The 19,837-nt window shown below is 50.9% G+C and overlaps 1 protein-coding gene across 1 annotated transcript in view; it reads left to right on the top strand.

Annotated features, from left to right (window-relative positions):
- The first annotated feature begins 15,445 nt into the window (after positions 1-15,445).
- The window catches only part of LRGUK (leucine rich repeats and guanylate kinase domain containing), an 84,546-nt gene continuing 80,154 nt past the window's right edge, over positions 15,446-19,837 (top strand). Inside the window, exon 1 of the mRNA XM_075557398.1 lies at positions 15,446-15,781. Coding sequence (XP_075413513.1) covers positions 15,446-15,781 — 336 coding nt within the window. The remainder of the gene's footprint in view (positions 15,782-19,837) is intronic.

Here is a 19,837-nt window from a genome sequence, read left to right on the forward strand (position 1 = left end):
CGTCCATGGTACTATCAATATTCCTCTCCAACATTGCTCTTCAAATGCATCGTTTCTTCTCCGGTCTCCTTTATTCGTGATCCAGCTTCCACATGCGTCTGAGGCAAGTGACAATACCACGTCCTGAACAAGTTATCAAGCCAATTACCTGGGCAGTCCTATGAAGACATAACTCTCAACCTCCAAACCAAGGGACCAAATTCCACGAGGTGTTTGATTGTATGTAAGCAATTCCAGAGGGGTTTGCCTTATCTTGATGGCCATAAATATAAAACACAACTTTGGTCAATTTAACGTTGTAGAGGCTTACAACTTATCGACAACTATTCTAGTAATCGCTTTGTAACCTTCCCTTAATCAATGTGATTTTCCCATCACATTTCCAGCCCTGAAAACCTCTAATACATGGTGGTTTCTATACATTTGCCTTGTGGAGTCTTTTCATCCAGAGGAGATTATATAATAGATGTCCTCTTATTACGACTGGCTTATTTCACCCACACAATGTCTTTAAACTCCGTCCATCCTGTAGGATGATTTAAGACTTCAGGTCTCCTACTGGCTGAGTAGCATTCCGTTGTATGTAAATATGATTTCTAAGCTGATTTGGCATTTAGGTTGTTTCTACATCTGGGCTATTATGAATGACGGCACAGTGAATGCTGGTGTACAGAATTCTGTTTGCGTCGATCTGTGCCGTTGGAGATTTTCAGTTTAGACCTAGACGTGGAACTGCTGTGTCACATGCTCGTTGTGAGGAACTCTGGTAGCCCAACATGTCGGGGTGCTAAGCATAAGGTCAGCATTTTGAAACCAGCAGCCGCTCCAAGGGAGAAAGAGAAAGCTTTCTACTCCTGTTAAGAAGGTTTACAGTCTTGGAAACCCACGGGGGACGTTCTACCCTGTTCTGTAGTGTGGCTCTAGGTCAGCGTCGACTCCATGATGGTGAGTGGGGTTTGGGTTTATTGTATTTTGGCTCTTTGAGGAGACACATTATCTTCCACAAGGTGTCTACTATTTTGCATTAACACCAGCCATGCCAAAGAGTTCCCATTGCCCCCACTATCTATCATCGATCAATCTATCTAACAATTCACTCACTACCATTGAGTTGATGCTGATTCATAGTCACCCTGTAAGACAGGGTAGAACCGCCCTTTTGGGTTTCCAAGACTCTAACCTTTTTATGGGAGTAGAAAGCCTCATCTTTCTCCCTTGCTGATGGTTTGAACTGCTGACCTTGTCATTCGCCGCCTACCTTGTAATCATTATGCCTGAGTTTGATTTCCCACCTGGGCCTGCTTTGCTAAGCTCCTGAGCTGCTGAGTGTGGTGACCCGCCTGCTGTTTGCTGCCTAGGGGAGTTCTGCCTGCATTGCCCAAGGGAAGACTCAGCTGTCTGCTGAGTTGAAAGACTTCCAGTCTGTTACGTGATCTATGAAAGTGAGTTGAACTGAGCCCTCTGTACTGCCATGTGGACTAATTAGCTGTTATATCCCTTGTGCTGTATACATCTATCTATCTATCTATCTATCTTCCTTTGCTCCTCCCTTTTTTTCATTACTTGTCTTTTTGCTTAAATGGCTGAATATTTACATGTATTTTGGCAGTGAGTTTGGTTGATTTTTTCCCCATGACTTGGAATCAATTAGGTGCCAATGAGCTTCATTTGGGGTATTCGGCAGAACAGCTAAAACGGAGGGAACCAGCTTTCTTCAAGCTACCGCTTTTCTCTGAAAATGTGGCCCAGATTTGTTTTAAAAGAAGGATGCCTGGTTTCCGCATCAGAGTCTTGAGTTTCAGCACCGACAGCCTCATCCCGATTTTGGACATCTACATCCCACTGTGATGTTTCCTCACTGCTGGGGTTTGAATGACTGAACTTGGACTTGTAGCTTTGACAGCCTTCAGCTCAGTTTCTACATTTTGCCACGTAATTAAAATGTCTATGCTCTTTTGCTCTCAATTAATAAGTTAATGGGGCTGCTTAACAAGTGAAATGTATCCAGCTTCTGTGTTCATTATCTCTAATCGGGAACCTGGTTGGTAGATAGTTCTGGTGACACTAAAAGTAGACCAGGGTTTTTGGGGGGCAGAGAGGAAAGGACAGAATGGAGTGAAGCATAACCATGGTACAAGTCCCCATTCTGCTCCCAGAGAGTGTTAGGCAGGGTTCTCTAGAGAAACAAAACCAGGTAAACCTATACATAGGCTTATACAGCAAGAAGGATTATAACAGCTAATTAGTTCACACAGCAGTAAGAGGGCTCAGGTCAACTCACTTTCAAGGAACAGTTAATAAACTGAAAGTCCTTCAACTCAAGAGAGCTGCCTTGTCCAAGGTCACGGAAGCAGACAGCAGTGTCTTCCCTCAGGCAAGACAGGCAGAGCTTCCCTGCAGGCAGCAGGGTGGGTCAGCAACAGTCAGTAGCTCGGGAGCTTAGTGAAGCAGACCCCATAGGATCTCAAACTCAAACAATGCCCAGTGACAGGATCCACCAGCCTCAAGCTCAATCGATGCGCGCACCGGCAGCGTGACAAAGCAGGTCTCCAAGGAGCCTCAAGCTCTAGTGACATGATCCGTGGGTTGGCTGGCCCACAGGTAGTGCAGCACATGGTTGGGGCAAAGAACTAGCTCAAGCAGCAGCACGCTGATCCGGCGGGCTTTTGGAATTCATTTATCTTGTTGCCCTCCAATCAAGCTGCAACCTCATTAAACTCCGTCCACATATTCTCATTGGCTTAGTTGGCATAATAAACCCAACTATTACACAAAGTGAGATCCAAATGCCAACCAAGTACTCCATGATCAAATTCAGGTTTTCTTGTGTTCGGATGCCATTGAGTGGCTCAATTAATGACAGCCCCATGGACATCACAACAGCAGTGCCCAGCCCTGCATCCCTGTCATGGTCACTGATAACTCGAGGGCAGCCACGATCTGCATGTGGAGTGTCTTCTCACCTGAGAGAGTCATCTTTGAACATTTTCTCAGACACGATTCTGCTGTGATCCATATGGCTTTCGCGGACTGGTTGTCAGAAGTCGATCACTAGGAAGTAAACCTTTCTAGTCCTTCTTAGCCTAGAATCCCTGCTGGGACAGTGGTGGCCGACATAGGGGTCCATAGGTCATCAAGCCTATGGACAGCCAGGAGGTGAAGAAGTTCAATAAAGACTTATAACAGCCAAGTTCAATGAAGACTTATACTAGCCCCACTGGGTCACAGGAGTTAAGAACACTCATCCTCCACCAGTCTTCTCTTTCACAGAATCTACCCCCTTTCCCCATGGTTCGTTGGCTCGTGTCCACTGTGGTATCCATGCTCCGCTCTGCCTCCCTCTCTAATCTACCTCCTGGGTCCAGGTGGGGCCTGCGGCTTGCAAGGTGCTCATCATTTCGTCTTCCTCATCCTTCTCTATCTCCCCACCTCACTGTTGTTCCGTGTCCAACCTGACTTTGCATGTGCTTTCAGAATCCCACCTGCCCCCATGCCATTCTTTGCTCTTCCCATCCTCCCGTGTCTCCCCCACTGAGGTGAGGTACAGGAGAGCCACTCACTCATCCGGCAGCCTCCTCCGTGTGTCCTGCTGTCAAACAGTATGAGCCTTTCTGCCCTCTACTCAGAAAAGCCAACGTCTTCTGTGGTCAAAAAGAAAATTAGTAGCGGCTGAAAGTGGAATTCTAATGACACTCAGACCTAATTGTTATTCAGCTTTAACTCCACAGCCTACCTCTTCTCCCACAGATTCATCAGCTACATAATGTGGTCGCTGCTAACGACGCTGACATCTAATTCTCTGCTGGCGCAGGTTTATTGCCAGCATGAGAAATGCTCCATCTTTTCCCATTCATCAGAAGAAGAAGAAAGAAAGAAGAAAAAACAAGCACAATGAGAATGCAAAATATTGCTTAGGATTTATCTTAGGAGACCTGGCAGCTATCTGGAGAAATGGTTGGAAGGGGGAGAGATGAATCAAATTTGGAAGCCCTCTCTCCAAACCTGAAGCCATTCTATGAATAAGCATGAGCTGCTTGGAAAACGGAGATCTCCCTGCCTATTACACACACACACACACACACACACACACACACACGTCATCTGAGAAGGCAGAGCATTACAAACCAGCCATGTAAGCTTCTACATTGTGCTGTTGTCCTTGCAGTCAGGGAGGTAGGTTTGCAAACTCTCTAAGAAGTAGTCATCCTTCACACTTGGAGTCTAAGTCTACCAGCTCTGGCAGCTGTGGACAGAAAGTGAAGGGATATTTCTTAGGACAGAGGGCCGATCTTCTGCATGTAAGCAGCAGTGAAGGTGGCTGGCAGGTACAGGAAGTGCTGTAAGACTGACTGTGCACATGCCCAGCATTAGCCCCTGTGGTTGTGTTGTGAAGTTGTTAAGCCGACTGCCATTGGGTCAATTCCAACTCTTAGCCACCCTGCAGAGAGAGAGTTTCCAAGAATGTAAGTCTTTAGGGGGTACATACCCGCAGATTTTTCTCTTGGAGCTGCCAATGGGCTTGAACCACCAACCTTGTGATTAGTGGTTCAACATTTACTGGGCAGGGCCCGTTAGATCCCTCAAATTGACTTTCACTCCTAGCCACCCTGTATGCACAAACAAAACACCGCCTGGCCCTGTGCCATCTTCACAGGGTTTGCAAAGGCTCGAAGTTGGAATTGACTTGTCGAGAACGGGTTTATTTTTGTGTTTGTTTGAGGGGCTGGGGGTTAGTCAGTACAGAAGCATACTTCCACATCTTTTCCCATGGGACAGGTGATGGTCTCAAACCACCAACCGTGCTCTTATCAGCCAAGCACTTAACCACTGGGCCACGGGGCTCCATAGCTTCACCGCTGTGAAGTCCATTGAGACCTACAGAGACCCTGTGTGTCAGAGGAGCACTGTTCCATCGGGTTTCTGGGGCTGTACACCTTTTAATGAGAACAGACAGCATTACCCTCCTCCCTCAGAACGTCCAGTGGGTTCAAACTCTCACCCTTGCACTTAGCAACTCAACACGGACCCCATCTGGCTCCCAGGGCTCCTACCTGGATGACAGAGGACCTGACATTTCTGACACCTTCGAGACGCAGATTAGTTCAATAAGAGGTACGCTTGGGTGGAGCGTGAGTTGCCCAATCAATTGGTTCAACTGCATAGGAGAGAAATGAGTCCGGGGAAGACAGAATTCCTTTGCGAGAGAATTAAAGGAGCAAGATTAAAAGGAAAAGGACCCTTCGGCAATCCCAGATTGGTGCCGACGTTCACATGAACGTCTGATACGCAATTATTGCAGAATGTAATTCAACTGTGGATTTACTTCTGAGGTTTTCATTGTAAACATATTTCAATGGTCGAGTGGCATCTAAATGGAGCTGAACTTTTCCACTGGGCTGGGAAAGACTGGCAAAAATCTTCTAACAGCATGAAACTGCTGACGGCTTAAAGTCCTTACAGTTGTGTTTGCTCACAGTAGCTACCTTATTAGGTACTGGACTGGAGCTGTTTCTCTTTGGCATCGATTTTTCCCTTTCACAAAAATATTACTTTTAGAATTTCTCTTCCTTCCTTCCTTCCCTCCCTCCCTTCCTTCCTTCCTTCCTTCCTTCCTTCCTTCCTTCCTTCCTTCCTTCCACCGAACCACCACCATCATAACAACCAAGAGAGGGGCCTCCTGGGTCTCTCGCATCCCACCGTCCACTTCCAAACAGGATATGGGCGCCATGGTGAAAGCTCCCCGGACTAATTAGTTTCACTTGCTCCTTCCAAATCGTTGTCTTTATGTTGTTCACTTACCTTCTTAATCAGTCAGGGGCCAACAGGAAATGAGAGGCTCATCCGGTTAGGATTCTGAAGAGATTTAATAAAGGAACTCTTTAGAGAGCTAGGGGAGCCCCTTGGGTGGTGTAAATGGGTAAGGAGTCAACTACGAGCCAAAGGTTGGCCGTTCAAACCCGGCTGAAGGCACATCAGAACCTGCTGCTCTGTTTCTGAAGGTCTCAGCCTTGGAAACCCCATGGGGCTGTTCTGCTCTGGACACGTGGGCTCACCGGGAGTTGGGACAGGCTTCCAATCTCAACACTAAACTCCATGTCATCGAGTTGATTCCAACTCATAGCGAGGTTGTGGGATGGGATAGAACTGCCCCTGTGCGTTTCTGAGACTGTAACTCTTCGTGTGAGCAGACAGCCTCACCTGTCACCCGAGCAGTGGGTGATCGTTTCGAACTGTTGAACTTGAAGTTAGCAGAACCAGCACGTAGCCCATGATGCCTCCAGGGCTCCTTGGAATGGACTTGGTGGCAAGGGAAAACAACAGAGGGGATGAAGGGAAGCCGTGCGGGATACTGAGGCACGCAGGGCCCAGCCACAGCGGGCAGCTGCTACCCGGTCTAGCTCCGAAGGATCAAAGCCAGCAAATAGTTTACCAACACTTTGGAGAAGTTGAAGCTATGGAAGGGGTTCTCCAGAAAGGGGCCATAGCCATGAAAGAATGAAGGGGACAGGTAGAAGACCCGGACCAATCTCTCTGTGTGCCTGGGCTGATGCGTCCTTGAGGGGAATGGCAGGGGAGGCTGGGGAGGCGGACACGATTGAAGAAACTGTTCCACAACGGCGGTGAGGCTGGTCCAGGACCAGGCGATGTTCTGTTCGGTCATCAGGAGGGTGGCTGTCAGTCAGAGCCAGCTCTGTGTCACGGCGAGTCAAGGGCAAACATGGGGTTCACACCCTCTGCTGCAAACGACATTTGTATTTTCTTTCAGGAATTTCAAACACTGGGAGAAACCAGCATCGGGAATCAGTGTAACTCGGTTTCCAAAGAGTTAACCTCATATTTCTCAAACATGATTCTTTTTAAAATTATTATTCAAAAGAACTTGGCCGGAGCCATAAATCACTCTCTGAATTAGCTCCCAGTCAAGATGGACTCTTGAGTAGCCTGATTTGGTCAGGAGCAAAAATCAAAGGCTGACAAGGTGAGACTGACTAGAGGGAGCGTGCATAATTCATGAACTTGGAAAAGGCCCTCCTCCTCCGGCGGGTTAGAATGAAAACACTGTGTCTGCTCAGAGCTGTTTGTAACTGCAAGGCGCTTTACACATCAGATCAATAATTCAGACCAGGCGCACTCACCTGGGGAGGGAAGGAGAGGAGAGGGCAGGGCTGAGTGGGGCCAGGGGTCAGGCTTCCCTCCTATCCTGATGGTCCCTGACTTTTGTTCCCTGAAAAGGAGTGTTGCCAGGGTCCGCAGACTCCCCAGAAGTCCCTTGGCCTGACTTGGCGCACGTGAGGGTTCACACTTTATCACCCGGTTTGCATTTTTGCATACTGAGTAGCTCATCTCAAGGCAGAGGGCTTCCAAGCCACCTCTTGTCTACTTATCCTCTCTCCCACACCGGTGGGGAAGAGGGGGGGGGGGTCTTTGCAAACTTCTTTCTGTGCGTTTTCTGTGCTTGCTTTCTATGTGCGCCAAAAGGATGCCGCTCATGGCAATCTGAGATGGCCGTGTAGACCCATCCCTACGGGGTTTGCTAGGCTGTGATCTTTATGGGAAGGTGCCCTGGTGGTGTAGTGGTTATGAGTTGGGCTACTAAACTCAAGGTAGCCAGTTTCAGACCACCAGTCACTCCGCGGGAGAAAGACGAGGCTTTCGACGCCAGTAAAAAGGTAACTTAGTATTGGAAACTCACAGGGGCAGTTCTACGTTACCCTGTGGGGCCGCCACGAATCAGAACCGACTGGATGGCAGTGAGTTTGGTTTTGTTGTTTTGGAATCTCTGTGGGAGGGGATTGCCCGGTCTGTTCTCCCACAGAGTCCCTGGTTCGCAGCTGACGATGTAGCTACGGTGCCACCAGGCCTGCCTTTGTGTCTGTCCTAGGTTCGTAGACCTTCAGAGCTGCTGGCATCGTCATACACCTGGAGGAAGACATGCATGCTCTCGAGAGGGAGGAAGGCCCTGAGGCCACCTGGCCAGACAGTGACCGTGAAGGCCTGGGCCTGCTCTTCACTTCTGGCAGAGCCCAGGGTGCGGCCACTCCACCCCTTTCCTAGGAGCTGCCTATCCGTGTCACCTACACTACTTCTTTGCAGCTTCTCTTTGGGTCTTGATGGCAGCAAGTTTCCTTGAGGATGAAAGACCGTATTGACAAGTAGCGAAGGCCTCTGGGAAAGAAGCAAAGGCTGTAGGGAATGATCCTTATCCTGACCTGTTACTAACCAGCGCGGTGAGAAGGCAGGAGAGGCAGACCGGCCATTGATGAGCTAGTTTTGGCTGCTTTACACGTGACCCTACATTTTAGTAGCCTAGAAAGCCTTTGGGTCAACGAAAACAAGGCAAACCCACAAGAGGCTGGATTGATACCCTAGTTGCAACAATGAACTTAAACACACACACAGCCCCCATTGTGAGGATGGTGCAGTACTGGGCCACGGTGCCTCTTGTTTGGCGTGTAAGGCAGCCACCAGCTGGCACAAAGTCAGAGAGAACAACAGCGTGCACAATAGACTTTGTGTCAAACGGAGAAATACATGAGCCCACCTTTCTGTGTCCTCGAGGTCTGTCCAAGCTCCCGTCCTCCTCTGATGTCACTTCCTTTTGATTCGCCTAAGGCACTTGGTCGGACTCATGTGGCCATGATAATTACCCATTCTAGCCCTCTCTCATATCCACTCTGTCCCCTGTCTTCCAGGAAGGTAGCACCCTTGCCCTTGGACCTAAGTTCCTGTACTGTTGTTAGGTGTCACCAAGTCAGTTCCAACTCACAGCACCCCCATGTGCAACGGGACGGAGGGGGACACTGCCCTGTCCTGCGCCATCCCCCCAATTATTGTGCTGGAACCCACTGTAGCAGCCACTGTGACAAGCCACCTCCATGAGGGTTGTCCTCTGCTTCACGAAACATGATGTCCTTCTCCAAGGACTGGTCTCTCCTGATAACCTGTCCAAAGGACAGGAGATGACGTCTCACCCTCCTTGCTTCCAAGTAGCCTTCTTCCAAGACAGATTTCTCCAGCCCGCTTTCTGTCTCTGTGGATCTGTCTCCTCTAGCTATTCCAACATCGAAGTGGAATCATGCAACACTTGTGTCCGGCTTATTTCTCTCAACGTAAGGTTTTCAAGGGCCGTCTCCATTGTAGCACACATCAGCCCTTTATTTTTCGTTGTGGCTGAATAATATTCCATTGTACATATTCACCACGTTTTGCTTAGCCCTTCATCTGTTGATGAATCCTTGGGTTGTGTTTCTACCTTTTGGTTCTTGGGAATAGGCTGCTATAAACATTGGTGTACACATGTTGGTTTGCATCCTTTTTTTCAAGATTTTAACTTTTTTTTTTTTAATCTCCAGCACTTGACATAGGCACCTTTACATAGTAGGGGCTTCCCAGGTTGTATAACCAAATGGTGAGGATGGTGATAGGGCGTTTCCTGTGCTTTACATCAGAGCCTGCATAACTCTCTTGCCCCCGGAGCGCCATAGTTCCAGACTCGTTCTTAATGAGATGATGAAGTATATTGCCACTTTAGAAGCATATGGGTTATGGGGGGATTTCTTGCCTATTTCATTCACTATACTTCTGTTTGCTCTTCCTTCTGTTCTTATTAGTCAGTACCTTTGGGATGCTTTGGTTATTAAATCTTGTATCTGTTAAGCTCTCTCTTTCTCTCCTGCTTTTCCCTACCATCTCCCACTAATATTGCTTCCTGCATTCCTCCCGGTCTGGTCTTCTGAATGTCCCAGCATAGCATCCTTAAGTCCTTCCATTTTCTTCTAAAAGATGTCCTCTAGTCCTCTTTGGTTACCATGCAAGTCATTTTGACCTTGAATCTCTATGGCATCCCCAAGGAAACCCACCTTTCTGTCTGCTCAGGTAATCTGAACTAGAAAGGCCCAGTAATCCCTCCCTCATCCTCTGTTCTGAATTAATTCACCACTTGGTGCTGCAAGTCCTTTGCAAACAATTCCTCACTGGCTTGGCTTGACTGCCTTTGTCTCTGAGCACGTGAGATGATCTTTTCCTAGACTGCCTCTTGGAGCTTTGAATTCAACACCCATGTCTGATCCAGGGGTGTCTAACAGCGGCCCCCCACCCCGGAAATGCCTTTGATATTTGCTAGGACAGGTGATAGTTCAATCAGAGCTACCTGGATGCTCTCAGGCCCTCTTTGTCCAAAGATTTAGCCCCAATCAAAGTAGGAAAACAGCTGATTTCCGCCCGAGACACAGCCGGGTCCGTCATCGGTCATACCATCTTCTCATCATCCTATGAAGACTTCGCCCAGCAGTGGTGGCTCAGAGCCTCAGGTGATGTTCACATGGCTCCGATGTTTTCTTTCACCACCCTGATGGTGACTGAAATCCAGTCATCATTTGTTGAATCGCTGTGTACCCGCTAGGCTGTTCGTGGCTCATAAGGTTGACATTTGCGTTTTGCCAGATACAAGTGCTCCTCGTGGCCCTGGTTTCCTGGTGATAATGTGGCAGGGGGTGGCTTTAATGAGTAAGACTAGCATTTTCCTCACAGTCTTGGAGGCTGAAAGTTCCCGCTGGGATCTGGGCTCTTCTGAGCCTTTCCTCATTGGCCGGCCCAGTGTCCCTTGGCGCTCTTGGTGTTCCTTGGCGTTCCTCGCCCCACGTTGTCTAGCCTCCCATGTGACTTCGTTTCTGTGCACCTTCTGCTCTTTATCTAACTCAGAAGTACTCGGGTCTAGGACCCACCCAACACTCACATGACCTCAACTGGTCGACTGATAATATTGTGGAGAGTAACTAGATCACACTGCATTACAGGTTGTCCTCGGTGTATTCCATTTATAAAGATGTGATGACCCTTATATGGAAATGGTTCACTACGGATTCCCATGTAAGCACAAGTAAACTGGTATGTGTCTGGCAGCTCTCTCGGTGGACTGGCTTACACGTTAGGCTGGTCACCGCAAGGTCAGGGGTTCAAATCCACCAACTGCTCTGCAGGAGGAAGCCGAGGCTTTGTGTTCTCCAAAAGAATGACACCCTGGGAGCCCACAGGGGCAGTTCTACTCGGTCTTACGGGGCCGTTGTGAGTCAGAAGGGATCCATGCATGGCAGTGCATTTTATTAGATATGCCCCTCTGCTTCAGACTGGGAGAAACCCCTGCTTAAAAGGGGCCGGAAGAAGGGTAGACAATACCATGGAGGCAAAACTGCCATGTAACTGAATCCGTTCCTTGGCCCCCTGCTCAAATGTAAGCTCGTTTCCCTCCAAGGTGCCCATCCTGAAAGCTCTCTCCAATGTCACGATGTCACAGTGACATGTCTCCTGGTCTCCTTCCTCTTTCTTACCCAGGTGGTAAGGACCCAGGGCTGTTGTGGCAGTGACATCATCTGCTGTCAACTTGCCAAGGGGTGGAGTCTAGCCTGTCAATCAGATCATAGCTTGATGACCTCACTTGGAGGCACCATGGAGATAGATTGCTCACTGAAGGTCCGATACATCTTCCTGCTGTCAAGACACATGGAGCTATGCTAGAGCCCTGGAGCTGAGAAGCCACCACTGGATCCACAAGACTTTCCACCCACTGCCCTGTGAGCTTCCTGCATTCGATATCATTGCATGTGTTTTGTGAGTCTGAAGAGGAATTTATTGACTGGCATCAGACAAATGGGATAATATTGGACTTATGGACTTGGACTGGACTGGGTTGGGATGCTTTCTTAATGTACAATTGCTCTTATATATAAAGCTCTTTCTTACACACATGAGTGTCTATGAATGTGCTTCTCTAGTCCACCCAGACTAACACAGCTGTCAAGGGGGACACTGCTCGCCAGGGACTTCATATCTCAATGTATCTGCCCACCCCATTACTTTCTCTCCCCCTCTCCCATTTTCAGTGTCCTGGTCCCACCAGGGCTATATGTCAGTGCCTCACAATTGTTCCCTGAGGCATTGTGACAGTTTTTATGCCAACTTGGATGGACATGGGCCGGGAGTCTCCCGTGAGAAGACCTAACATAGTGTGGTCAACTCTGTGATGGGGCTTTCTCCTGAATCTGGTCACAGCTTTGATATGATTGAGGGAGGTTCTGTTCAGAGTGTGGCCTCCTCTTAGCGTGGACTGACGGTGTGTGGGCACTAGCTGTATCTGGGCCCTGAGCCTGGTTTGTGGATCTCTTGTTATATCACTTGCTGCGGCCAGGAGCTATCAGCGTTTGCAGACCTTGGATTCATTTGGCTGATCTCGGGTCCATTCAGTACAACATCCATCAGGCTGTGGTCGTCCTGCTTCCTGTTCACCAGTCCCTACCAGCTACAAGAGTCAGAAGAAACCTCCAGTTTATACCTGACCCACCAACTTGAACCAGACTGGCTTTACCCACTTCAACAACTGTGTGAGCCTTTCCCTGATAGAAATCTGTCTCTATGGACAGACACACGCCGAGTGCCGCTCATGGTCAAGTCAGGGCCAGGATGGTCTGAGTTGGGGTTTTGGTTTGCACACATGTTGCGTGACTGGACAACTCACTTAGCGTCCTTGAGACTCATTCTCCTCCTTTATAAAACGAGGGCATCAACGCCCATTTCAGAGTGCAGGTGGAACGCTTACACGCGTGACACCTAAACAGACAGGCCTGGTTGACAGTAAGCGACGGAGGCGTGAAAGTGCCTATTGATGTTTTAGGCTGGAGGGAAGAGTGGTGACAGACCATCGGATGGCCTGTCCCAGATCTGATCATACCTCCTCTTCCGGAATCAACGCCAATCCCAGCCGGGGGAGCCTTCTGGAGAACTAGCAAGAGCTAAGGCTGAGCAGCAGTGGTTGGAGACTCCAAGCACGCTCCGCCATTGTTAACTTGTCGGGCAATTGGGGCCAAGTCTTTGGCCCTCAGGAGCCACGCGTTCCTTGTTCTTTAGCAGGGACAGCTGTGATGAGATGGGCTGTTCAGTTGCCTGTGGGGCTGCGAGGCTTTAGCGGGAAACGACGCCATCCGATCCTCTGATCCTCTCTGTGATGCGAGAGCCCGCTTTGGAGTCAATTCTTTTGCCTGCACCGAAGCATCGGGGCTGCCCCCTGCTTTGCCTAAGACCCTTGTTCTACAGCTTTGTCTTGGTGCCTCAACCCTCTCTCCCCGAGGAGGAGCTTCTGGTGCTGCCATTCAGGATCTGGACTCCCGCCACCGTCTGTCTGTCAAATTTGTCATATTTGGTGGCTCTTGTATCGTTAGGACGCCAGAAGCCACACCACCGGTGTTTCACATGCCAGCCGACGAAGAAGGAAGACTGGACCATGTGCTTCGGAGAATCGGCTAACGGCAGCCTTAAGGATCACAGCCGACAGGTCTTCAGGAGGGTGAGCATCTTGCTGGGTGGTGCGGTGGGCCAGCAAGGGTGAGGGGGCCCCTTGGTGAGACAGGTTGGCATAATGACTACAGGAAGAGCATGAACATGCTGCTGGTGTGAGGGTGACACAGGGACAGGGCCACATTTTGTTCTGTTTTATGGAAGGTCGCCAGGGGTCAAAGTCAGCGATAGCAGGGAGCAAGAAATGACTGGGCTTTGGGCTAGTTACTTGCCCTCTCGGAGCTCAGTGATCTCATCTGCCGAAGGGGAGAGGCAGGTCGAACCAGAGATGAAGAAACAAACCACTTAGAAAATATAATGACCCCCCGGGGGGGGCGTTCAATGGTCGCACAGGAAGTCCAGCAGTTGTCTCTCACATAGCAGACATTCCAGAATGTCTTTCATTCTGGGTGGTAAATACTCTGTCCTTCAAATGCCCTTGACCCTGCCTCACCACCTCGCTAATCATGCTCTCATCGACCCAGGAGCTGAATAAGATCTTTGGCATCCATTTCAATCTGTATTTGTACGCAGGTCAGGTTCTTAACTTTGGGAACATGATTCTTTGACAAATGCTAACTCTGCTTTAAGATGCATACCCCAATAGATTGCCACTGGCAAAGCTAACCCTGCTCGTAATGCTGATTAAACTGCTGGGAAAACACACACACACACACACACACACACACAGAGTTTGCATTAAAAAGAAAATCCTTTCCTCCCCCAGTCTTTGCTACCTCAGTTTTTTAAAGCCAGACCGCTCACCCCCCACCCTATGGGGACCAGGGCGGAAAAGACTCTGGAGAGAGAAATAAGCAAGCGAGAGAGCCAGGCAAAAAGAGACTTTCATCATGGCCTTTCCGTTTATGACTAGCGAGATACTGAAGGAAGGTAATTCTGAACCCTTTATGGCAGTTTTAACGGTCCCCCAAGCCCTGGGAAAGATAATAGTCAATGGATGGTGTCCTTGATGATTCTTTCCCCTCTCCCCCGACAACCATTGACAGGATCATTTTGTATTTCTGACTGCCACTGCTGAAGCATGCAGACCCAGCCCGGGGAGGCCGCTGGAGGAGGGCGGCTTCCCCACCATCACGATGGTAATAATAGTTACGATCATTTTTATTTGCCTGTTCTATGGAATGCCTGCTTGGTGGCGCTTAAGGCTATGGGGTTTGGGTCACATCAAACCTCACCGGCATAAAACGACGGTGCAGTGTAGCCTTGCTAGTCTGGCTGAGCGCCTCAGCGAGAAGCCATGCGACCAGAGAAACGCCGATGCCAACCCTTGACAAGCACGGGCAGGGACCTAACCGTTGGGCTGCCAATGGCAGAGTTGACGGTTCAAGCCCACCTGCCGCTCCATGGCAGGAAGATGAGGCTGTCTCTCCCCCGGAGGACGTACAGCCTCGGAAACCCTCTAGAAGGGTGGCTACAGACGAGACGCAGTGAGCTTCAGGGTGGCAGCACTGGTTTGGGGGTGGTAACAGCTTTTCAGAGGCTTCGGGGCCTGTGCAGGTTTGGGTGAGGACACTGCGGCCAGCCTGCCCGGGAACGTGAACAGTAACTGCAAATCTGCTTTCTGGAGTCTGGGACTAAAACAAACAGCGAGCCCCTAGGGCAGAACCCCCCTGGCCTGTCCCAGGCTGTAATCTGTCCCCCAGGGAATGGAGAGAGGGTCCCACCCTGCCCACTCCCCCTCCGTTAGCCACCAGGGCACCGTCCTTTCTCTGTATGTTCCACAATGGAGTCGAAGGACCGGCCATTGGCTTCCACTGCTCCGCCCGGCGCTCTGTCTGCAAGTAACCTTCTCCTCCGGACCACCGCCCACCCCACTACCCCTTGCACTCCGCACCTCCCGCAGGAGGTGGTGCCCGGGAGGCACACGTGGACCATCGAAGTGCAACGAGGGGCCCGAGACGGGGAGATAAGAGACAGGGCAGAGGAAGCATCGGAGTGTGGCGAGTGGGGTGCAGAAAGGCGGGGAGCCCGCGACGGGCGCGGCTAAAGAGCGCTGCGGCAGAGCGGAGAGCGGAGCGCGCTGCGGCCGGGACTACAGCTCCCAGAAGCGCTTGCGCGTCCCCGGGAGCCCGTCTCCTAGGCAACCGCGGTAAACAAGATGGCGGCCTCCGGGAGCGGGGCCCGCTGGCCCCGGCCGGATTCTCTCCAGGGAAGCAGGAGCACTTCGCGCCCCGAGACGCCGTCGATCCCGTGGCACTGCGACAATGAGCGTCAGTGTTTCTCGGCGACTTTCCCCTCGGGGCAGAGGGCGCACGAGTCTTTCAGCCGAGCCTCCTCCTACCTGCTGCGGGAGCTCATCCAGCGCTACCGGCGGCTGGACGCCGAGGAGGAGGAGGACCACTTCGTGGTGCGGGAGGAGGAGGTCAAGAAGGAACTGGCGGAGGCGGAGAACGAGGAGGAGGAGTCCTCGGATTCCGACATGCAGAATCAGGAGGTGTGCCGCCCACCCCCAGCCCCGGCGCCCCCGCCTCCAGATCACCCCCTCCCTGCTCCCACTGTCGGGGGCGCCTCCGCCCCGCGGCTGCTCCGAGGCGCCCCCTCTTCTTCCCCTCGCGGTTCTCTTCCCCTGCTTCCTCGCCTCCTGCCTGAAATACCTCCAAGCGGCTTTCTTTCCATGCTGAGGGTCCTTCGCCTACTCTCAGCGTGGTGGTGAAGAAAAAGAACCATTCTATTTGTGTGAAGCGGATAACTTTAACTTTTTAAAAATTATTGCTTGGTTATGCCTTTGGCACCGAAGCCTCCGTCTCCAACAATCCCACTGTAGACCTTCCCCCAGGATGTCCCGTGCATCCATTGCAAACCTTTGGGGGAGCTGCCAGGGAGGGTGGGGTGTGTGTGTGTCTTACTCTCTGGAAGAATGGTTTAAATGTCGCTTCCCAGCCTGGAAGACTGAAAAGTTTAGACAGACCTCTTCCTAGGGGATGACTCCCAGCGAGCCTATGAAGGCAAGGCATCGAAGAAATACGCATTCAAACAGCTGCCCACTGTGGGAGTGCTCCAGGGTGTCGGGAAATGCGTCCAACATTCCCATCTCTGGTGCCTAGACTAGCGCTCTTTAGACTGCCTCTCCTCAAGTTCGTTCAACTTCCCCTCTTTCCTCTGCTGAGCAGCCTCCTGCCCCTGCCCACCGTGCTTGCTTCTCTTGGCTCCTAATATATGATGTGCTTCCTTGCAAACGGTCCCCTTGTCTACCTTGGCTTGGCCACCATCCGCCAGAGCCAGGGGTTTGCCTTCATTTCCAGGTTTTTTTCCTCTAGGCTAGGCTTCTGGCTCCCCTTCCCTCTGCCTTCCTTATATGTTGCTTCAGATTCTTTTGAGGAACCGAGTCATGCAGGCCTACCTCGTTCTACTGCGCTGCGCAGGTACTGGGTAGTCGCTTGGTTTTTGTTTCCACTTGACACATGAAAGGCTGGTGGCAGGCCTGCCTCCAGCAAGCCTACGGGTGCCAGGTTCACAACTGCCCGTTGGATTGGTGTCTCCTGCCCCATGTTGGTCACGCTCACAATGTCCCCAACGTTTGGGTGATACTTTGGCACACTCAACAGACTACTGTCCAAAGTCAGCGTACCTTTCATCTGCACTGGGAGACGTCTGGAGAGACACATGCGACTTGGGTTTTGTGAGACCCACTCTATGGGGGAGGTAGGAGGGACTGAAGGATGCCCCCTCTCTCCCCCCAGGTCTACCTGTACAGAGAAATGGGGTGTTTCCCTGAGCCCCTTTCTGTGACATTCTTGGGCTTCACCTGAACAGTTCCTTTCCCAGCCACGGCTTCTCCTGGAGGCCTAATTTGTTCCTGTGTGGCTCCTGCTCCCGTAACTTGTTTAATTTCATCTTTTCCTCGATCTCCCCGGCTGTGGAGTCTGTCACCACGATGCTACCCTTTCGTCCCTGTCCAGGGTTCTCCTCTTCTGTTGGACTGTCCTGTGGTTCACATCCAACATTCCTCTCTTTTGTTTTTGACCCCCTCCCCTCCACGTTCCTTCTCTTCCCTCCTTGGCATGGTTTGGCATTCCTCTGATTCAAGAAAGTCACTGCTTCTCCTGTCTGTCTTTTATTGTCTGTCTGACCTGTCTCCCCCTAGTTAGTAGCAAAAAAAAAAAAAAAAAGGTCTCAGTGTTTTTGCAACTTGGAGATGTTTGCATGGTTTCCACTAGCTGCCAACCCAGAGGAATTCACAAATGTTGGCTGCCAGTTTACTTTATTATTCTAATTAGCGTGGGCGCCTCATCGAAGGGGTTCATTAGCACCCTTGTTAATCTGTCTTCAGTCTGCCATTAGCAAACCCTGGAAGGGATTGACCTGAAGGAGTTAGGTATTTCCTTTTGGCTTGGAGGACTGTTGGGTTCTGGATATTATTAGTATTTCTCTTGCTTTCTCACAGTCCGTTTTGGCTTTCAATGGCATTTACATTCCTTTCATCTGGTGAATAAACCATATGACCCCCCCCCCCAAAAAAAAAGTTTTAAAGGAAACCAATGCTCTTTCAAACTTGGTCATTTATGTTCTCTCTCTCTCCAATGGGCCAAGAACACGCTCCACTCGAAGCCAGCTTCTAAGGGCCTGTAACAGAGAGCAGAACTGCGCATTAGGGGTTCCGAGATGGCTCATCTTGGCGGGAGCTGGCTGGCGGGTGGAAGCTACTAGCCTTGCAGTTCCTGGCCCCACGCTTAACCAACGAACCTCTCGGGTCCCTGAACAAGGCACGGTGACTACTTGTTATACAATTAATTAGCCTCAGGTCTCCGAAGCCCTTGGGAATTTGAGTTAAGTATCGCCTCAGCTTTGGAATCAAACAGACTAGTGCATGAGGCTTGGCTTAGCTTCTTGGTTGTGAGAGCTGGAGCAGGTGGCCTCTCCTCTCCAGGCCTCTCTGTCGTGGGACAACCTCCGGTCCCACTGACCTCACAGGAGGGCTGTCAGCATGAACCTCGAAGTCTTGGCAGAGTACCGACACTGTTACCTGTGAAGCTAAGGGCCTAGGGCCATGTTGTCAGGAGAGACCAGTCCCTGAAGAAGGACATCATCATGCTCGGTGCAGAAGGCCAGGGAAAGGAGGAACGGCCTTAAGGACCTGGCGGGGCCACAGTGGTGCCACAGGGGACTCCAGTATAGGCACAGCTGCCTGGACTGGGCAGTGTTCTCTTCTGTTCTGTTGGGCCCAGGGTCGCGATGGGTCAGAACTGACTTGATGCCACCGAACCACCACAAGGGCACCATGAATCGCCATGGTGGAGATTGGGGGTGCAGGCAGGGGGGGGGGTGTTGGAGCTTGGTTCAGCCACGAATGATGTGACGTCATCAACGGAGCCTTCATCGAGCACCTATTCACGGAACGATCCGATCCCTCTGTGGGAAAGTCCCTTTGGGTAGTTGGCAGAGAAGAGGAGCCTGGGGTCCAAAGGCTGAAGCCTCCACAAGGCACTGCGTGTCAGGCACATATTGTGGGTAAGCCTGCCCGCCCTGGGAGGACGGTGAGCGTGACTTGTCATGGAGAAACTGGACATCAAAGTTCTTCATTCAGCGTGTGAGACAGAGCTGGCTCTCAGGAAATGACAGGCGGGTGGGCGGGTAAGCGGGGTGGGGGCATAGTGGCAGCCTTTGTGATGTAAGAAGGTGTTGGTGTGAGTGAGGGCATTGCTGGTCCCTGCTCTCACAGTGAGCCAGCGCCTCTGGGACTCTGCCGAGATGTGTACAGTTGACGTATGGGTTGCAGGGACCAGGAAAGGCTCGATTGAAGAGGAGACGCACTCCTGCCTGAATGGCAAGGTGAACAGGTCTCTCACCTACTGATGAGTCTGCTCAGAAGTCAAGCTCAGGAAAGGACTGTGGAAGGCCCCGGGCTACTCTCTGGACTGTGAACTTGAGTCTCTAAGCTGTGGGGAAACTGCCCTGGCAGTGGGTGGAGACAGGTCATTGAGGAGGCTTAGCCACATCCAGGGTCACTGTGAGTCAACATCGACCCTCTGGCAGTGAGTTTGGTTTTAGTGAGGAGGAAGGAGGCGCCTCCGCCCATCTCCCCTTGTCCCTCTTTGCCAGAATAACCTTCCTTTGGGTCAGGGACTTTGTTGATCCCTTCTGAGGAAGTCTTTGCCACCTCCTTCTTGAGCCCAGAATTGACATGAAATAGATGCGCGCCCTCAACGCCTATAATCCCACATCTCTACGGTAATATTTATTGCAGTTGCTTATGTACTTGTCTGTTGCCCAGAGTGAGCTGTACTTGTCTGGATAGTTGCATGTCTGTCTTACACTTCTGTCTACTGAGCCAACATACTGACTGACTGACTTGCACTTGCTGTTCTGTTTTCCCCTCAAATGAACCATGAACAGAGCACCGTCCCAGCCGTAAGGCAATGGCCTGCTGTCCAGGTGTGGTCACGGATGAGGTCATTAGATCCGAGCACAAGGGGTCGGAGACTGGAGAGTCGAGAGAAATGGAAATTGCCCATGGGATCCTCAGGAGGGGACAGACAGACTCTGAGAAAGG

This window comes from Tenrec ecaudatus, chromosome 9, assembly GCF_050624435.1.
Source record: "Tenrec ecaudatus isolate mTenEca1 chromosome 9, mTenEca1.hap1, whole genome shotgun sequence".
Classification (NCBI taxonomy): Eukaryota; Metazoa; Chordata; class Mammalia; order Afrosoricida; family Tenrecidae; genus Tenrec; species Tenrec ecaudatus.